Here is an 18,457-nt window from a genome sequence, read left to right on the forward strand (position 1 = left end):
GCAGACTTTCAATATGGAAAAATTCTAGAGGTCTGTGGCACTGTTTACTTAAAATTGGCTAAAAAGACACATTTCATTGTGTTCTCACCAATATCCTAATTGGAATAAAGAAGACAGGTTCTCCCTCACGCCTCACTTCACATTTTTTTAAAAGATTTATTTGTTTTTATTACAAAATCAGATATACAGAGAGGAGGAGAGACAGGAAGATCTTCCATCCGATGATTCACTCCCCAAGTGAGTCGCAACGGCCGGTGCTGCGTCGATTCGAAGCCGGGAACCTGGAACCTCTTCCAGGTCTCCCACGCGGGTGCAGGGTCCCAAAGCTTTGGGCCGTCCTCAACTGCTTTCCCGGACCACAAGCAGGGAGCTGGATGGGAAGTGGAGCTGCCGGGATTAGAACTGGCGCCCATATGGGATCCTGGGGCGTTCAAGGCGAGGACTTTAGCCGCTAGGCCAGGCTGCCAGGCCCCTCACTTCACATTGAGGTTGACTCACACTGTGCCCTTAAGAAATGCTTGTGAGGGCCTGGCGGTTCACTTGGGGAGTGAATCATCAGACGGAAGATCTTCCTCTCTGTCTCTCCTCCTCTCTCTATATCTGACTTTGTAATAAAAATAAATCTTTAAAAAAAAAAAAAAGAAATGCTTGTGAATTTAATCACAGGTAGTACAATTAGGACAGGGAACAGAGGCAGTGCATTAGGGATAATGGAGGATACGGGTAAGTGACTGACTCGTATTCTGAAATCAGCTTCTGGGTGTCCCATGACCCTTGGACATGACTGGCAGGCACTCCAACCAGCCTCTATTCTTCCAGTCCTTTTCAGACCCTCGTTTTTAATGGATTTTATAATTTGTGCTTCTCTATTTATCTACCCCACGCTTCCTCTTTCAAGGCCAAATCCAACTCTTTTCTCCAACAAACAGCCTTTTCTGAGCACCACAGCCTGCAGAGAGCCATCTCTAATAGCAGCAGATCCTCCTACTAGCGCTGGTCAGCGGGCACTAAGATGTCCTAAACCATCATTTGCCCTCTTATGACCTTGGTGAGCCAAGGCAGTCCCTGGAGCATTCTGTATTTCTCAAGTGCCGAGCACAGTCTGAGAACCACAGCAGTCACACAATTGCTAATCTAATGACAGTTCAACGAAGCTGAAAAAAAACAAGAGTGGGCCAATAACTTACTTGCTTTCCAGTGGGATATTTCCAAGGCATAAACTGATGGTGAACGTGACTGGAAATCAAAGAATCAAGTACTCAGAGAAGGTTCTGTGATTGTGTCCTCTAGATACTCAGGGTTCTAGAGAAACTTCTGTAAAGGTCAGCTAGGAAGTCCTCTCTTGCCTATAAGGATATGAGAGCTGATAGAAATCAGTATGCCATAACACTTGTAAATCAAATCAAACAGTGACAGCCTAAAAGAACTTGAGACCTTCCAAGGGCATTGTTAAAGGTTTAACAGCTTTGAAGCAAAGAAAACACGAGCTACTAGTGAAGTAGCCAAACTGGTGATTATTTAAAATGCCAGAGAGGATGTCAGACTGGTTCAAAGTCTTAGAAAAGATGGGCTCTCTTGAAGGAAAAGAAAAGAATATATACATAGTTTTGCACATAATTTAGGGTTTGCACTAATTTTCATCAATTTATTTCACAGGCTAAGGAAGACCTATAAGTTAATACTGTTCCAAGAAATTTCATGGCACACCTCTTATGTGTGAACTCAACTCCATTACAATGAAGCCAATGTAGACAAAAAGTCTTTTTCCTAATTTGAAGAGCCAGTAGAGAGGAGAGCAAGCGTCTGAGTCTCGAGCAGGCTTTGTGGGGAGTGGTGCCTTCACAGCCAGCCATTCTGTCTCAGCACACTTCACTGGAGACAGCCTTGCCTCATCAAGACAGTGTGTCCTCAAACATCTGAGTCCAAGATATAGCCTGGAGTCAAGAATTTCTCCTGAATGCCTCCCACTCACATTTACTCAAGACAGACAAAATGATGGTTGAGGGCCCGGCGGCGTGGCCTAGTGGCTAAAGTCCTCGTCTTGAATGCCCCGGGATCCCATATGGGCGCCGGTTCTAATCCCAGCAGCTCCACTTCCCATCCAGCTCCCTGCTGTGGCCTGGGAAAGCAGTCGAGGACGGCCCAATGCATTGGGACCCTGCACCTGAGTGGGAGACCCGGAAGAGGTTCCAGGTTCCCGGCTTCGGATCGGCGTGCACCGGCCGTTGCGACTCACTTGGGGAGTGAGTCATCGGATGGAAGATCTTCCTCTCTGTCTCTCCTCCTCTCTGTATATCTGACTTTGTAATAAAAACAAATAAATATTAAAAAAAAATGATGGTTGAGGTTTATCTATGAAACTGGGTCATGTGACTCAACTATCTGCCAAGGAGAATGTAAAACAGGGTAAAAAGGCGGACTAGAATTTAGGAAGGCATACAAAAGTGATGTGTTGGGTTTGTGTTACTTGTGGCCACCACAAAAGGGCTACTGGGGATGAACACAATTGAGAAGGCAGCCCTGGGCTGGGAACGCAAGGCATCAAGCTACCAAGGTAACATTAGGCTATTGCACTTTAGTTCTCCCAGTCTGACTGCTCAGCTTTATCTTTTCCAGAATCCTTACTCCTGAGGATCGAGCTTGCTGGGGTCTATAAAACACTTCTACCAGGTAAGGATGGAAGGTTACCAACAAACCATGTTGGAGACGGAAGTGATGTTTCAGTTAGAGTGAATGTTAGATGTTTCAGTTAGGTTTGAGAAACAATTTTTAAGAAATATTTATTTATTTGAAAGGCAGAGTTACAGAGATAGAGAGGTAGAGAGACAGATTTATCTTCCATCTGCTGCTTCGCTCCCACAAAGCCACAACAGCCAGGACTGGGCTAGGCTAATGCCAAGGAGCCCCTTCCAGATGACTCCCAGAGCCACTGGCTCAAGTACAAAGGAGCCCCTCATCTGCTCCCTTCCCAGACACATTAGCAGGACGCTGGATCACAAGTAATGTGAAACCACACCAGCACTCCAATACAGGATGCCAGTGTTACAAGCAGCAGCTTAACACACAGTGCCACGATGCTACTCCCATCTCCTTAATCTTTATTCATAAGGATATATCAAGTACAAAATAGGTCAAAATGGTCTTACCTAATGTCATATATATGTATATATATAAATTAACTAAAAACAGATTGCACATAAAAGCTAAAACTAGGGGCCAGTGCAGTAGCCTAGTGGCTAAAGTCCTTTCCTTGTACTTGCCCGGGATCCCATATGGGCCCTGCTTCCCTTCCAGCTCCCTGCTGTGCCTAGCAAAGCAGTCGAGGATGACCCAAAGCCTTGGGACCCTGTACCTGCGTGGGAGACCCGAAAAGAGGCTCCAGGCTCCAGGCTTTGGCCATTGCGGCCACTTCAGAAGTGAAATCAGTGGATAGAAGATCTTCCTCTCTGTCTATCTGACTTTCCAATAATAAATAAATCTTTTCTTTTTAAAGCTAAAACTAAATTCTTAGAAGAAAACACAAGGATAAAGTTTCACAGACACTGGAATTGACAATAAATTTTAGATGACACTAAAAGCAGAGACAACCACAGAAAAAAAAAAGACAAATTGAATTTCATCAAAATTTTTAAAATTCAAACATAAAGGGCACTATTACCACAGTAAAAAGGAGAAATAGGAGTAAACAGGACATAATATTACCAACACATATAAAATGAGGAATTAATATCCAAAATAAACAAAGAATTTCTAGAACTCAATAACAATTAAAATATGCCATTCAATTAAGAAATGGGCAAAGGGTTTGAACAGACATTTCTCCCAAAAAGATATAGAAATGGCCAATAAGCACAAGAAATGATGGTCAATATATCAGGGAAATGCAAATGAGTATCACGTGAGTTATCACTTCATATCCTTTAGGATGGGAATAATGAAAACATATGTTGGCAGGGAGATGAGGCAACACCAACACTGGGACCTGAAATAGTGAAAGCTGCTTTGAGAACAATTTGGCAGTTCTTCAGAAATGTACACACACACACACACACACACACACACACACACACAATTTTGTTTGTATTTATTTGAAAGGCAGAGATACACAGAAAGACAGATGTGAGCAGAGAAAGATTTTCCATCTGCTGCTTTATCCCCTCAAATATCCATAATAGCCAGGGCTGGGCCAGGCTGAAGCCAGGAACATGGAACCTAATCTGGGTCTCCCACAGAGGTGGCAAGGACCCAAGTACTTGAGCTATCACCTACTGTCTTCAACAGTGCACATTAGCAGGAAGCTGGAATGGAGAATGGAGCTAATACTCCAACTTAGGCATGCCAATGAAATGCAGGTGGGCCAAGCGCCATCTTTACCACTGTACCAAATGCTCACCCTTCTCAAAATGCTACACACAAATTACCACATGAAACTGCAATTCCTTTTTGGGTCTGCATTCAAAGAAACAGCGGGGGAAGCCTTACATGCATACCTGCACACTAATAGTCACAGCAGCCAACACAAAACATTCATCAATGTACGAAAGGCTAAAGTAAATGTGGTACGTGTATACAAGTGAATGTTATTTAGCCTTAAGAAATGAAATCCTTTCATGGTGCTTGGAATGGCAAGATTGGCAGCAAATCAGAAGGGTTGAATTATCAAAACCTTGAGCAGTGCCCTCGGAGCATGCCCCACATTGTGGACTCTGGGATGGTTGGGAGGGAGGGTGTGGCTTCTCCCTTTGTTTCTCTCCTTCTCCCAGATACAGGAAGGAAAAAAGAGAATGTAGAAATAATGGTCTCACTCACTTTCCTGTAGCCCTTGACCCTTTGAGCCCTAATCTACTATGTAAAGATCATAAAAAAAAAAAAAAGGACAGGTTCCTAACACATAATACAACATGGATAAACCAAGTACCTTACACTATCTATTGGGGCACAGCATGTAAAGCTGCTGCCTACAATGCTGACATTTATATGAGCACTGGCTCAATCCTGACTGCTCTACTTCTGATTCAGCTCCCTGCTAATGTGCCTCAGAAACCAGCAAAAGATGGTCCAAGTCCTTGATCCGCTGTATCCATGTAGGAGAGCCCTAAGAAGCTGCTGGTTTCCGGCTTTGGTTTGGCCCAGCATTGGCCATTGGCTATTAAGGGAGTAACAGCAGATGTTACTCTCTTTCACTTCATTTTCTCTCCCTCTCATTTTTCTCTATAACTGTGCTTTTCAAATAAATAATTTTCTCTAAGTTTCTAAAAAATTTGCACTAAATGAAGTAAGCCAGCCAAAAAAGTCTATGCTTCCACTAAGATACTAGAGAAGTTCCAGTCACAGAAATAGAGCATGAAAGTGGTTACCAGAGGTTTAGGGCAAAAAAACAATGACTTACTGCCTAATGGGCACAGCGTTCCAATATGGACTCAAGATCAAGTTCTGGTAAGACAGACAGTAGTGATGGTTACATTAAACTACACATTTAAAAAAATGATTAAATGGTAAATCATGTATATTTTACCATATACACACACAAATCAAAATGAATAAGCTTCACAACTAACCTAAAAAAACCTGTATATACATGATAAAAATGCAAGCAGTTTATTATGCTAGAAAATGCATAACCATTAAGACTGAGAGTTATTAATGGATTAAAAATCTCTGTTCTGCATAAAGCCAATGAGAAGTACCAGAAAAATGTCATCTTTCTTCTGAATGCCTTAAAAATGCCAGAAAAAAAAAATGGCAGGCTGGGCAGCCAGATCCAGCCCAAGGTTCTGTCTTGTCTGCTAACTTACTAAACGGTACAAATCCCAACTAGCACCTATCCATGGTCTTTAAAATTTTGGGAGAACTTTAGAATCTACTAAGGATGTTTTTCTTGCCTACTCAGTCTGGTGCTGACAGGGCTCAACTATATCCCAAAGCCAGCTCTCTGGGAAGCTGTGAACACCGTTCACATTCAGTGACATCACCATTAGTGCTCCTAAGTGAAGGGACCTGAGTGATGCAACACACACTTGAGAGATTAACAAGGCAGCCACAGCCCTCTCATCTGGTAGCGCTGAGGAGAAAACCAAGTGTGCTGTAATGCTGTCATTTAGACCTTTCAGTCAGGGAAGAGAGGTCACAACTATTTTGAGAGTGGTGTGAAAAGGTCCCAGAGTAGCATCACTCTCCCCAAACCACCCCCAGCAAGGAAAAGGGTTGAGAGGAGGTAGTGAGCATAGCAACTCCCAGGACAGCCAGGCTGGTCCCCATAAAGGACCACTGTTTGGGTTAGAGCAGGGTTTAACTCTTTACCGACCACGGACATAAACCTGTGAGAGTTACCCACCTTTCCCATTCTCCTTCTCAGCCTAGATCGTGGAAATCACCTGGCTCATGGCCTCTCCTTGAGAGGCACCATCTTTAACTTTGCAAGCAGTTGGATGAGGGCGAGGACACGTGCCTGCTAATCATCCTCTTCCAGACTGCGGCATGCACCAGAATGGATTCTTATTATTGGCCCATGGCTGCCACTGTCAGAGAAAGATTCAGCCTGACCTTCCCAAGCTGCCGGGGATGAGCATGACACGTGGCTCACAGTGAAAATGTGTCGTCTTTTTTTTTTTTTTTTTTTTTTTTAAGCTTTTCGACTAACCAGAGCTCACTGTGGTAGGAAAAATTATTTCTCCTTTCACTCAGAAAGCGCAAGATGCTGGGCTCTTCTGCATAAAACTCATGTAGTAAAACTGATTAGAAGTGGTCCAACAGGAAGAATGTAGCAGAACAGAGCACTCACAGAGAGACAGCATCAAAGAACAGGACTTGGGACTGCTCCGCAGGCAAAGAGAAAAGAAAAGAAAAAAGAGAACTGAAAGCCATTTATGAAAGCAGTTTCCAATGTGGGAATGGATTCTCACAGCTGGCCGCACAAAAGAGAACAAACATGTCAAAGGAAACAACTGACAGACTAATAGAGTCCTATCCATCTGGCTGAGGGAAGAACCACTGGGGGGAATACTGAGAAGCTTAACAGTTAAGAGAATGCTTGCTTGCCACCTCACTGGGGGAACTGAGTAACTTTTAGGCAAAGTGGGAACACACAGTCACACCACAGCTGGCTGGCTGGCCCTGCCAGCAAAAAGCTCAGAGAAGGGTTATGATGATGATGATGACGCACTGGGTGGGAAAAAGCAAAATGGAGAGCAGAGAACAGGGGGCCTCCTGATTGGTGTGGCCTCTGTACTAGGGCCTCTTCATCTAGAAAATAGCATGGAAAGGAAGGAAACTATGGGAATAGCATGTCTTATTTTATGCTTTTAAAAACGGCACTCAAATCTCAGCTTGAAACCTAAAGTTGAACCCCATGCCATGCTAAAGGCCCATCTGTACTTTTATGTAATGCAGCGCTGAGTGCAGGCACTCTGGGAGGAGGGGAAATGAGGCCAGCTTCGAGGAAAACACACACACAAACACTGGTCTTTATGCCTGTACCTTGGCCCAGGTCACAGCAATGCCTATCCCAGAATGGCTGGCTTGTGGCCCAGGGAACTCGCTTACCGTGGAAGTAATTTGGTTACTTATTGGGACAACCCAATGAGAGGGTATGCTTTCACAAGACAAGCAAGTCCAAATTAAGCTGAATTCAGGGCTTTTCTAATTGATATTTTCACCCATTTCAAAAGTCTCCAGTTTCTATTTTCATAAAGCATGATGATTCTCTGAAAGGAAAAGCTGTATCACCCATTTTAACACAATGTAATTCACCAGAGTTTCACCTATGCACCTTCTAATCTGTACAGTTATGCAGACCTAACTGTACACATGCAGAGGGCATCATGGTCTACTTGAAGGACTTCTGTGAATTTCTCTCCGTAGTCTGGCAATCCCAGCCACCACGAAGAGGCACCCACTTGATCCTTGGTATCACTTGGTCACTCTGGGGATGGCAGAAGCTTACCTGCTCCTCTGACAGTTGGGATATGTGATTCACAGCAGCATATGACTCAATTTTGGGGTTAAAGTGGTTGATGATGGCTCTGGAACAAAGAATTAATATTAATATAGTACCAATTGGAAGAGGAGGATAAATCAGTTGACAATAAAAAGCGAATGGCTTCCGAATTTGGGTGCAGGAGCACGGGGTGACTGTTGGAGGGTAAATGTCCTCTTAGTAAACACCAAGAGGCCACAAATGGGCAAGAACTGACAATCAAAGTGTGAGGAGGTTAAGAATCCGTTAAAGGAGAGAGTTAAACCATCTTTGCTCTGCACAAAAAGCAAACCCCACAACAAAGGAGGGGTGGGAAACACTAAAAACAACCCAAGACCTTTAAGCAAGAAACATTACACAGGAATGAACATTTGGTCTGGTGGTTAGGATGCCCGTGTTCCAATTAGAGTGTCCAGCTCCTGAGAGGTGACTCCTGTCACCAACATGGAACTCTTGACTGAGTGTTCAGGGCCTGGTTTTGGCTTGGTGCAGACCTACCTGTCATGGGCACTTGGGGAGTGAACCAGTGAGTTGGAGCTCTATCTGCCTCTTCAGTAGAAAAAAAAAGGGGGGATTGTCCACTAGGGGGCCCTAGTGTTCTGATCAGAAAGGAAAGTCTGACTTCAAAGAGGGCCCTCAGAAAAGCTGGAGCCTGAACAGTTAGTTGGTCAAGCCTAGACGCAATCTTCATACTTCGTAGGTTTGTACTGAAATTTATTTTCAATCATTCACACCAAAGTCTCAACATCATCTGCAAACATTCCTCATTCATTGTCATCCAAAGCCTGTACCTTATCTGTTGGGATGCCTGGATCCCATATCAAAATGTGTGGGGTCAAAACTTGGCTCTGCTCCTGACACCAGATTCCTGCTAACGTGCCTGGAAGGGGGCAGGCGACTGCCCAGGTGCTTGGGTCCTGCCACTCACATGGCAGCCCCTGACTGAGTTGCTGGCTCTGAGCTTTGGCCTCACCCAGCCCTGTCTGTCACAGTCCAGAACATGGCATCTCTTTCCCTCATTTTGTCTCTGTCTCTCTCTTCCCCTCACTTTCCTTTTTGCCTTTCAAATAAATACAACTAGACAACTTCTAGAGATTAAAAAAAATGAATTAAGAAATCTGTGCAATCTGAAAGAAACCAATTTGCCTGAAGTCAATATCTTATTGTAAGTTCACTGTCATTTCTTGCCCTGTGTAGCAAAAAGAGCACAGACCTCAGATTAGGTTCTGATGTAGGGCCAGACCGACATAAAGAAATGACTATAGAAATGAGAAAAAAAAAAAAAAGGAGAAACAGAGATAAATCTCGCTTATTTATTTATTTTTTTGTTAAAGATTTATTTTATTCTTATTAGAAAGCCAGATATACAGAGAGGAAGATCTGTCTGTTGATTCATTCACTCCCCAAGCGGTTGCAATGGCTGGAGCTGAGCCAATATGAAGCCAGGAACCCGGAGCCTCTTCCAGGTCTCCCACATGGCTACAGGGTCCCAAGGCTTTGGGCTAGCCTTGACTGCATTCCCAGGCCACAGGCAGAGAGCTGGAAGGGAAGCAGGGCCGCTGGGATTAGAACCAGTGCCCATATGGAATCCTGGCATGTGCAAAGCAAGATCTTTCAGCCGCTGAGCTACTGCACTGGGCCTATTTTCTTTTTATGGAAAGGCAGATATACAGAGAGGAGGAGAGACAGAGAGGAAGATCTTCCTTCTGTATTCATTCCCCAAGCTGCTGCAATGGCCAAAGCTGAGCCAATCCTAAGCTAGGAGCCACTTCCAGGTCTCCAACGTGGGTGTAGGATCCCAAGGTTTTGGGATGTCCTTAACTGCTTTCCCAGGCCACAAGCAGGGATTTGGATGGGAAGCAGGGCTGCCAAGATTGGAACCAGCGCACATATGGGATCCCAGTGAGTACAAGGCAAGGACTTATGCCACTAGGCTACCGCACTTGGACCACATAAAGTCTTTATAACTGGGTAAGACAGGGCCCGGCGGCGTGGCCTAGCGGCTAAAAGTCCTCGCCTTGAAAGCCCGGGGATCCCATATGGGCGCCGGTTCTAATCCCGGCAGCTCCACTTCCCATCCAGCTCCCTGCTTGTGGCCTGGGAAAGCAGGAGAGGACGGCCCAAAGCTTTGGGACCCTGCACCCGCGTGGGAGACCTGGAAGAGGTTCCTGGTCCCGGCATCGGATCAGCGCGCACCGGTCCATTGCAGCTCACTTGCGGAGTGAATCATCGGATGGAAGATCTTCCTCTCTGTCTCTCCTCTGTGTATATCTGGCTGTAATAAAATGAATAAATCTTTAAAAAAAAATTAATTTATTTGTTTGAAAGGTAGAGCTAAAGAGAGAGGTGGGGAGAGTAAGAGAGAATTCCCAAATGGCCCCAATAGCTTAGGTTGAAGCGAGAACTCCATCTGGGTCTCCCACATGGATGGCAGGGGCCCAATTACTTGGGCAAAGTTCTGCTGCTTTCCCAGGTGCATAAGCAGGGAGCTGGTTTGGAAGAGCAGTAGACAGAACTGGAACCAGCATTCACATGGAATGCCGGTATCATACATCACAGCTTAACAAACTGCTGGGCTACAATGCCAGCCCCAAGGAACAGTTTCTTAGATATGACAGTCTAGGGCCCAGCGTGATGGCTCAGTGGCTAAATCTACCTTGCAAGTACCAGGATGCCATGTGAGTGCCGGTTCGCATCCTGGCTGCTCTACTTCCCATCCAACTCCCTGTTTGTGGCCTGGGAAGGCAGCAGAGGATGGTGCAAAGCCTTGGGATCCTGCACCCATGTGGCAGACCCAGAAGAAGCTCCTGGCTTCTGTTTGCCAATTGGATTAGTTCTGGCTATTGCAGCCATTTGGAGAATGAACCAGTGAAAGGAAAATCTTTCACCCTGTCTCTCCTGATGTGTATGTATTTGACTTTCTAATAAAAGTAAATAAATATTTTTTAAAAAAGAAAGACTTATTTATTCTTATTGGAAAGGCAGATCAGATGTAAGGAGAGAAGGAAACACATAAAGATCTTCTACTGGTTTAGCCTCAAGTGGCGGCAATGGCAAGAGCTGATCAAATCCGAAGCCAGGAGCCAGAAACTTCTTCTGGGTCTCCTACGCGGGTGCTGGGTTCCAAGGTTTTGGGCTGTCCTCAACTGCTTTCCTAGGCCACATGCAGGGAGTTGGAAGTGGGGCAGCTGGGATATAAACTGGCGCCCATATAGGATTCCTGTTGTGCAAAGCAAGGACTTTAGTCACTAGGCTATTGCGCTGGCCCAAAAATAAATAAATCTTAAAAGAAAAAAAAAAAAGACTACAGGATAAGTACAGATGGCAAAAGAAAAAGTAGATCAATACGAACTTCTTCAAATTTTAAAACTTTTATACTATCAATGATACCATGAAGAACAAAAAGATACTCTGCAGAATTAATAAAAATATTTGCAAATCATGTATCTGATAAATAACTTGCATGAATAATATGTAAAGAACTCTTACAATTCCACAATAAAAATGCAACCTAACTTCAAAAAAAGCAAAGGAATTGATCAGAAATGAGAAGATGTTTTACATCATTAGTAATAAGGGAAATCGAAAACCAAACGACATTATGATCCACTTTACACTCACCAGCACTCTGATAATCAGGAAGAAAATAACAAATGTTTCGACAAACACATGGAGAAACTGGAACCCTCATATATTGCTGGTAGAATTCTAAAATGCTTCACTTAGTTTGGCAAGTGGCCTGGCAGTTTCACAAATGTTAAACACAATTACCACATGATGCAGAAACTGTATTCCTATATATATATACCCAAAATAATAAAAACATATGTCCATAATAAAAACTTAAATGTGAATGTTCTTAGCAACATAACTCATACTATCAAAAATGTAGAAACCACCCAGATGTCCATCCACTGAGCCATGGATAAACAAAATGTGGGACAGTTACGAGGGAGCATTTTTCGGCCACAAAAAGGAATGAAATACTAACACATGCTGCAACATGAAAGAACCTCAAAAACACCATGGTGACTGAAAGAAGCCAGATGTAGTACGTCAAATACTGGGACAGGATTTGTGGCACAGTGGGTTAAGCTACGCACTGAGGCATTCTCATTCCATTTCAGAGTAACAGTTCAAGTCCTGGCTACTCTGCTTCTAATCCAGTTTCCTGTTAATGTCCCTTGAACAACAGTGGATTAGTAACTGCTGGGCGCTGGAATGGAAGATTGGGGAGTGCTAAGGAGTACAACATTTCCTTCAGGAGAGACAACTGCAAAGATAGGTTGTGATGACGATTGTGTACTTTATGATTACATTAGAGAACAACGAATTGCACACTCTGTATGCATCAAGTGTACCACATATGCCCATCCTGAGTCCAGCAGTTCAGAGCAGGCTATTCACTCCAACTGACTCCCATGGAATTCATATACTAGAAGGACTCACTTACCAAGATAACTTTCCTGGGGCCAGGTTAAGCTGCTGTTTGAAACACTGGCATCCCGTATTGGAGTGCTGGTTTGGATCTCAGCTGTTCTGTTTCTGATCCCTGCCAATGTGAGTGGGAAGGCAGCAGAATGCACCTCAAGGAAACCTGGATGGAGTTCTTAACTCCAGGCTTCAGCACAGCCCAGTTCTGGTTGCTGTGACTATCTGAGGAGTAAATAGAAGATTCTGTCTTTTTCCCTCTGTCCAAGTGCAACCCCCACCCCCCACAACCCTGGTTACTCTGTCTCTCCAATGAATAAGTCTTTAAGAAGAGGGAGAAAGAACTTTCCCAAAGCTTCCATATGTCTTCTCACCAGCCAAGGAGAAAAGATGTTGTAGTCACGAATAGCCATACTCCAAAACAGGAACAAAAGTTGTCAAAGACTAAACCCTTGGGCCCAAAACGATAGCCTAATACTTAAAGTCCTCGCCTTGCACGTGCTGGGACCACACATGGGAGCTGGCTCCTATCCTGGCTGCTCCACTTCCCTTCCAGCTCCAAGAAGATGGCCCAAAGCCTTGAGACCCAGCACACGCATAGGAGACCTGGAAGAAGCTCCTGGCTCCTGGCTTCTGATTGGCTCAGTTCTAGTTGTTGTGGCCACTTGGGGAATGAACCAGCAGTTTGAAGATCTTTCTCTTTGTCTCTCCTTCTCTCCATAAATCTGACTTTCCAATACAAATAAATAAATTTTTAAAAAGACATTAAATCATTTTATTTTCTTAGGTCATAAAAGATGGCTTTCTGATTTTATCTTTATTTATCTTATATATCTAAAAGACAGATGGGCAGGAGATAGGCAGAAAGAGACTGATCTCCCATCTGCCAGTTCACTCCCTAAATATTCCAACAGCTGTGGTTGGGTTGGGATGAAGCCAGGACCCTGAGCGAGAATCAGGGATCCAAGTCCAGGATGCACATCAGCAGGAAGCTGGACTCAGGAGAGGAGGCATAGACCTGAATTCGGGCATTCTAATGTAAAATGTAGGCACCCTAAGCAGGATCTCCATGGCAGCATTACATGCTCAGCCCTGGTATTTTTTACTAATCCCTGGCATTTTTTACTAATTTTTTACTAATGCCTTCTGTGAGAAAAAAAAAAAAAAGCCTAGATCTTTGTTTGCTTGTTTTTAAGGAAGGGAAATAGGGTTAGCAAATGCTGTGTTATATATTGGTACTAGGACTAATAACCATACTTAATCAGAAAGTCCCAAAGGGGAAAGAAAAGAAACAGACAATGTCATAGCAAAACAAATGGCTAAAGCAAAGCCAGCCAGAGTGAAGAATGGCTCTGGGTCCAACATATCTTTAAGTGCAGGAATCCTGGCCACCTTCCAATGCAGCTGTCAACTTCTGCCTGCTGACGGCATGGGCCACTTATACACACACTGAAGTAAAAGGAACGGACAGACAGAACAGCAAGGTGAAGCAGCAAACTGGCTTGGGATTTCTTGGTCCATTTTTAACTCATTCTGTCTGACTCACGACTCTATAAAGCGGCTCTTTTCCCAAGTGTTGAGTGATCGATGATTGAGACATATGGTTAACGCCCAAGTTATGCACAGAAATGTTACCTCAAAAACATCTGGGGACAGGGAGTAGGGCAGCATTGTGTTGAGGCCACTAAACCTGTTGCCTGTGATACTTGCGTCCCATATGGGCACCAATTCAAGACCTGGCTGCTATACTTCTGATCCAGCTCCCTGAAAATGTACTTGGGAAAGCGGCGTAAGATAGCCAACGTGCTTGGGTCCTATACCAATAGGAGATTTGGAAGTAGCTCCTGGCTCCTTACTTCAGCCTAGTTCAGCCCCAGCTGTTGTAGCCACTTGGGGAGTGAACCAGCATACAGAAGATCTTTTTTTGCTTTTCTTTGCCTTTCAGGTAAAAATGAAGAAATTTTATTTTTTTAAAAAGTCTTATTTTTCCCGAAGGTCCAGTTAAAATATCATTGCTTCTCTGAACAACATGGTACATGTAATGGGAAAAAAAAAAAAAAAGACTTCAGATCTGAGTTTAAAAATGCTGATTCCTCTACTTAGTAGCTGTGTGACTTAGGGTAATAGATCTAATTCTCCAAGTTCAGTTTCTTCCACTGGTTGGATTATCTTTCCAAAATGTTACTCTTTGTTATCTCATGTACTATCTAATGTGACATAAAGTGATTTTAAAATACTTACTTTTTTGAGATGCAGAGAAGGGCAAATAGAGGGTTGGGAGGAACAAAATAAAACAACTTACTGAATTTTGGTTCACTTTGCAAACACCTATGTTAGTCAGGGTCATTCTAGAGCTGAGGCCACAGGTGAATCTAAAGATGGGAGCTAGGAATTCAATTCAGGTCTCCCACATGAGCCCAGTTATTTGAGCCATTACCAACGCTCAGGATTCGCATTAGCAGCAACCTGGAGTCAAGTGCCAGAACCAGGTCTTGAACCCAGGTACTCCAATGTGGGATGCACATTAATGACTAAGGCAAGCACCTGCCCTGATTTCGTTTTTAAGGTAACTATATAATACAGCACAGAATTACCTGGATGATAAAGACAAGAAAACCTTCACAGCCATAAATGCACTTATCTGGGAAACTTCAAACATACTTGCATATGAGAAATGGTGAAGTTATGACTGAGTGATACGTGACAGAGTTTAAAATGGTTCATCTGAGGCTACATTATTTCACTTGACACCAACATTTCTTCCTATCTTTCTATCTTTAGAACTGTTTCACATACTCCCATTTCTAGCAGTAATAATCTTCCTTCTTCATGGAGTCAATGAATCTTCAGCCCATCCAATTCACCAACAATAACAAAAAAACCAATTTCCTTCGATGCCCATTAACAGCAGTGCATTACAAGCCTCAAAGACTCTGCTGATTAACATTAAACAAAATAAAACTTCACGTAAGAATTCTTTCTAACCTTTTTCACTTTGAAACTATCTAGTTAAAACTTCAGGAACTGACCTGTTGGGTTATCCCTCTAACCTACTGCTAGTGCTTCCATGCCAATTGTTTCCCCCCTTACAGCTACTTACTGTCCCTGGGGCCATTGTTTTTGAGGTTAAAGGCACAGAAGCGTAACTTCACTATGGAAGGCATTCTACCAGGCAGCAGAAAGGATGGCTACTGACCCAAGCATTGAATTGATGTAAGCAATGCGTAAGTTTGCCTTACCCAATGATTTAATTATGTTAATAGGCTAAGTAATTACTAAAGAGTACTTGACTTATCTGTGTGCCTAAATTACCTGATGGAAGCAAGCGGAACAATATGCATCACTCCCTGACTAAACTTTGATAGCCCTCATACTTTAAACTGGTGTTTAAAAAAAAAATATATATATATATATATATGTATATATATATATGCATTTCCTTGTCACATGAACCAGTATGAAGATAACTTTCAAAGAAAAACTGAGAGATAGTGTGGTCCCATTTTCTGATCATTCCCAAATGTTGGCAAGAATTCCCTGCAAGGGATAAAATAGGAAGTCAGGAACTCAATACAGGTTTCCCAGTGGGTGACAAGGACCAAAGTACTTTAGCCATTACTTACTGCCAGTCACCATGTGCAGCAGTAGGAAGCTGAAATCAGAACTGGAGCCAGACACAACCAGACGCAGCCCATTAGTGTTTTAACCACTTTGAGAAACTCCTGTTTTTGTTTTTCTAATTTTAATTTATCTGAAAGGCAAAGAAATAAGCCAATAGCGATCACCCATCCACTGGTTCACTCTCCAAATGCTAGCAACAGCTCAGGATTGACCAGGCCAAAGCCAGGAACTGGGACAGCCCTTTCATGTGAATAGCAAAGGACCCAATTACTTAAGCAAACACTTCCTGCTTTACAAGGTGTATACTGTAGGAAGCAAGAAGCAAGAAGCAAGAGCAACCTTGGGGCTTGAATCCAGGCACTCCAGGTAGCCCAGCCAGTGTCTTATCCTTTACTTTTTTTTTTTAAGATTTTATTTTTATTGCAAAGTCAGATATACACAGAGGAGAGACAGAGAGAAAGATCTTCCATCCGGTGATTCACTCCCCAAGTGACCGCAATGGCTGGAGCTGCAACAATCCGATGCCAGGAGCCAGGAACTTCTTCCAGGTCTCTCACCGAGTTCAGGGTCCCAAAGCCTTGGGCTGTCCTCGACTGCTTTCCCAGGCCACAAGCAGGGAGCTGGATGGAAAACAGGGCTGCTGGGATTGGAACCAGGATCCTGGGCTGGGCAGTGTCTTAAATTAACCACCAGGTCAAATGCCTATCCCCTGGCGAATGATCTGAATGAGCATTCCTTTTGATTTCTAATTCAGAAATTCATGTGAGATGCCAAGTACGTTATTTACCTACTGACATTTTCATCCAGACTCTGAATTAGGCAGATGATGCTTCTCAATTTATTAAACTGGAGAGAAACAGGAGAGAGTAATGTACATGAAATGTGCATGCACATGGCCTAGGGCTTTTTTTTTTCTGGAGCTTTGTGCATGCCTACACATTTTGGGGTTTCTACTTTGATGCATGACTTTGCCCAACAGGTTTCCACCTCATCACCTGCTGAAATTAAGCAATTTGTCATAACTACTTCCATTGAAAAATTACCTAACTTCTGGTTCCTATAGCCCCAAGCCATAGATTTAAGTCAGGTAAAATGCCAGGGACTTTACCTCTTGGCTAAATGATCTCCTCCAGCACTACCGTTACACAGGAATGGGATTTCTTCCTACTTGAGACATTAGCTCAATGTTTTCTCACTGTTTCCGCTATCACAAAGAATGTAAATGGAAAAGAATGAACTGCAGGAGAAAGAAGCACAGAGGCACTACCATAAATAGCACCACTTAGTTGATTTCCCTTACAATGTTCTACTTCAGGGCCCAGCGGCCTGGCCTAGCGGCTAAAGTCCTCGCCTTCAACGCGCTGGGGTCCCATATGCGCGCCGGTTCTAATCCCAGCAGCTCCACTTCCCATCCAGCTCCCTGCTTGTGGCCTGGGAAAGCAGTTGAGGATGGCCTTGGGACCCTGCACCCGCATGGGAGACCCAGAAAGATGTTCCTGGTTCCCGGCTTTGGATCGGCACAGCACCGGCCGTTGCGGCTCACTTGGGGAGTGAAACATCGGACGGAAGATCTTCCTCTCTGTCTCTCCTCCTCTGTGTATATCTGGCTGTAATAAAAATGAATAAATCTTTAAAAAAAAAAAAACAAACAAAAAAGAAAAATCATAACTATGCTTTATAACCACACATCAGTGATGGAGAAGCTGGAACAAGCAGCTCAGGTGCACCAAGGAGAAGGAGTAAGGCGGTCCTGTGGTTTACACACAGCACAAACAGGACCAGAGTATATAGGGATCACTTACTGGTTTCCAAGTACTCTACAGGAAGAGTGAAATTAAAACACAAGGAAAGTGGTTTATATTTTATCCCAAGGGAACCTCTGAGAACTCTTCATGAAAGGCAATCAGCAAGTCAGCCAGAGAAATTAAGCAAGCGAACATTTACCATAAAGCTCAAATCAGATAAGAGAACAGAGATGAATCTTACTAGAGTACACTGCCAGCTGAGTCTGCAGGTGCTAGCTACCAAAATGTGGAGATCCTCAACTCTGGGTGACCACCCACATTGAGATAGAAGGTTTTGCCCTTTTAGTCAGGCCAGAGAAAACAGGCCAGGTTCACCTGCTCTGAGTCAGTTATGAGCCTTCAGAGTGATTGCAACACAAGCACTTTTCTTCTAAGAAACTCGGGAATAGCTACTGGGGACAGGTGGTAAGGTTGGCCAAAGAGAGAACCCTTGACCTTGAAATGTAGAGACAATGGGTGTGGGAGGAAGCAGGGCAACTGTGTAGCAGTTACGTTAGTCAAGGTAAAAAGATAAAGAATTATACTATTGTAATAATATATGAAGAAATGGTGAGAGGAGAAAATTGGAAATGAAAAAGGGGAGGGAAAGAGGGGAATACCTATATCTACAAAATTGTATCATGGA

General features: G+C 43.6%; 1 protein-coding gene across 2 annotated transcripts in view; it reads right to left on the reverse strand.

Annotated features, from left to right (window-relative positions):
* The window catches only part of ARMH3 (armadillo like helical domain containing 3), a 184,813-nt gene that overhangs the window by 26,589 nt on the left and 139,767 nt on the right, over positions 1-18,457 (reverse strand). Inside the window, exons 25-26 of one of the 2 annotated variants that reach the window (XM_058671846.1) lie at positions 7,943-8,021; positions 731-1,346 (exon numbers count right to left, since the gene is read on the reverse strand). In XM_058671846.1, coding sequence (XP_058527829.1) covers positions 1,287-1,346; positions 7,943-8,021 — 139 coding nt within the window. In that variant the 3' untranslated portion in view covers positions 731-1,286. Of the gene's footprint in view, positions 1-730; positions 1,347-7,942; positions 8,022-18,457 lie in introns of those variants that run through there. The other variant, XM_058671845.1, reaches the window with a different exon arrangement.

Source organism: Ochotona princeps, chromosome 13 (assembly GCF_030435755.1).
Source record: "Ochotona princeps isolate mOchPri1 chromosome 13, mOchPri1.hap1, whole genome shotgun sequence".
In the NCBI taxonomy this organism is placed as follows: domain Eukaryota; kingdom Metazoa; phylum Chordata; class Mammalia; order Lagomorpha; family Ochotonidae; genus Ochotona; species Ochotona princeps.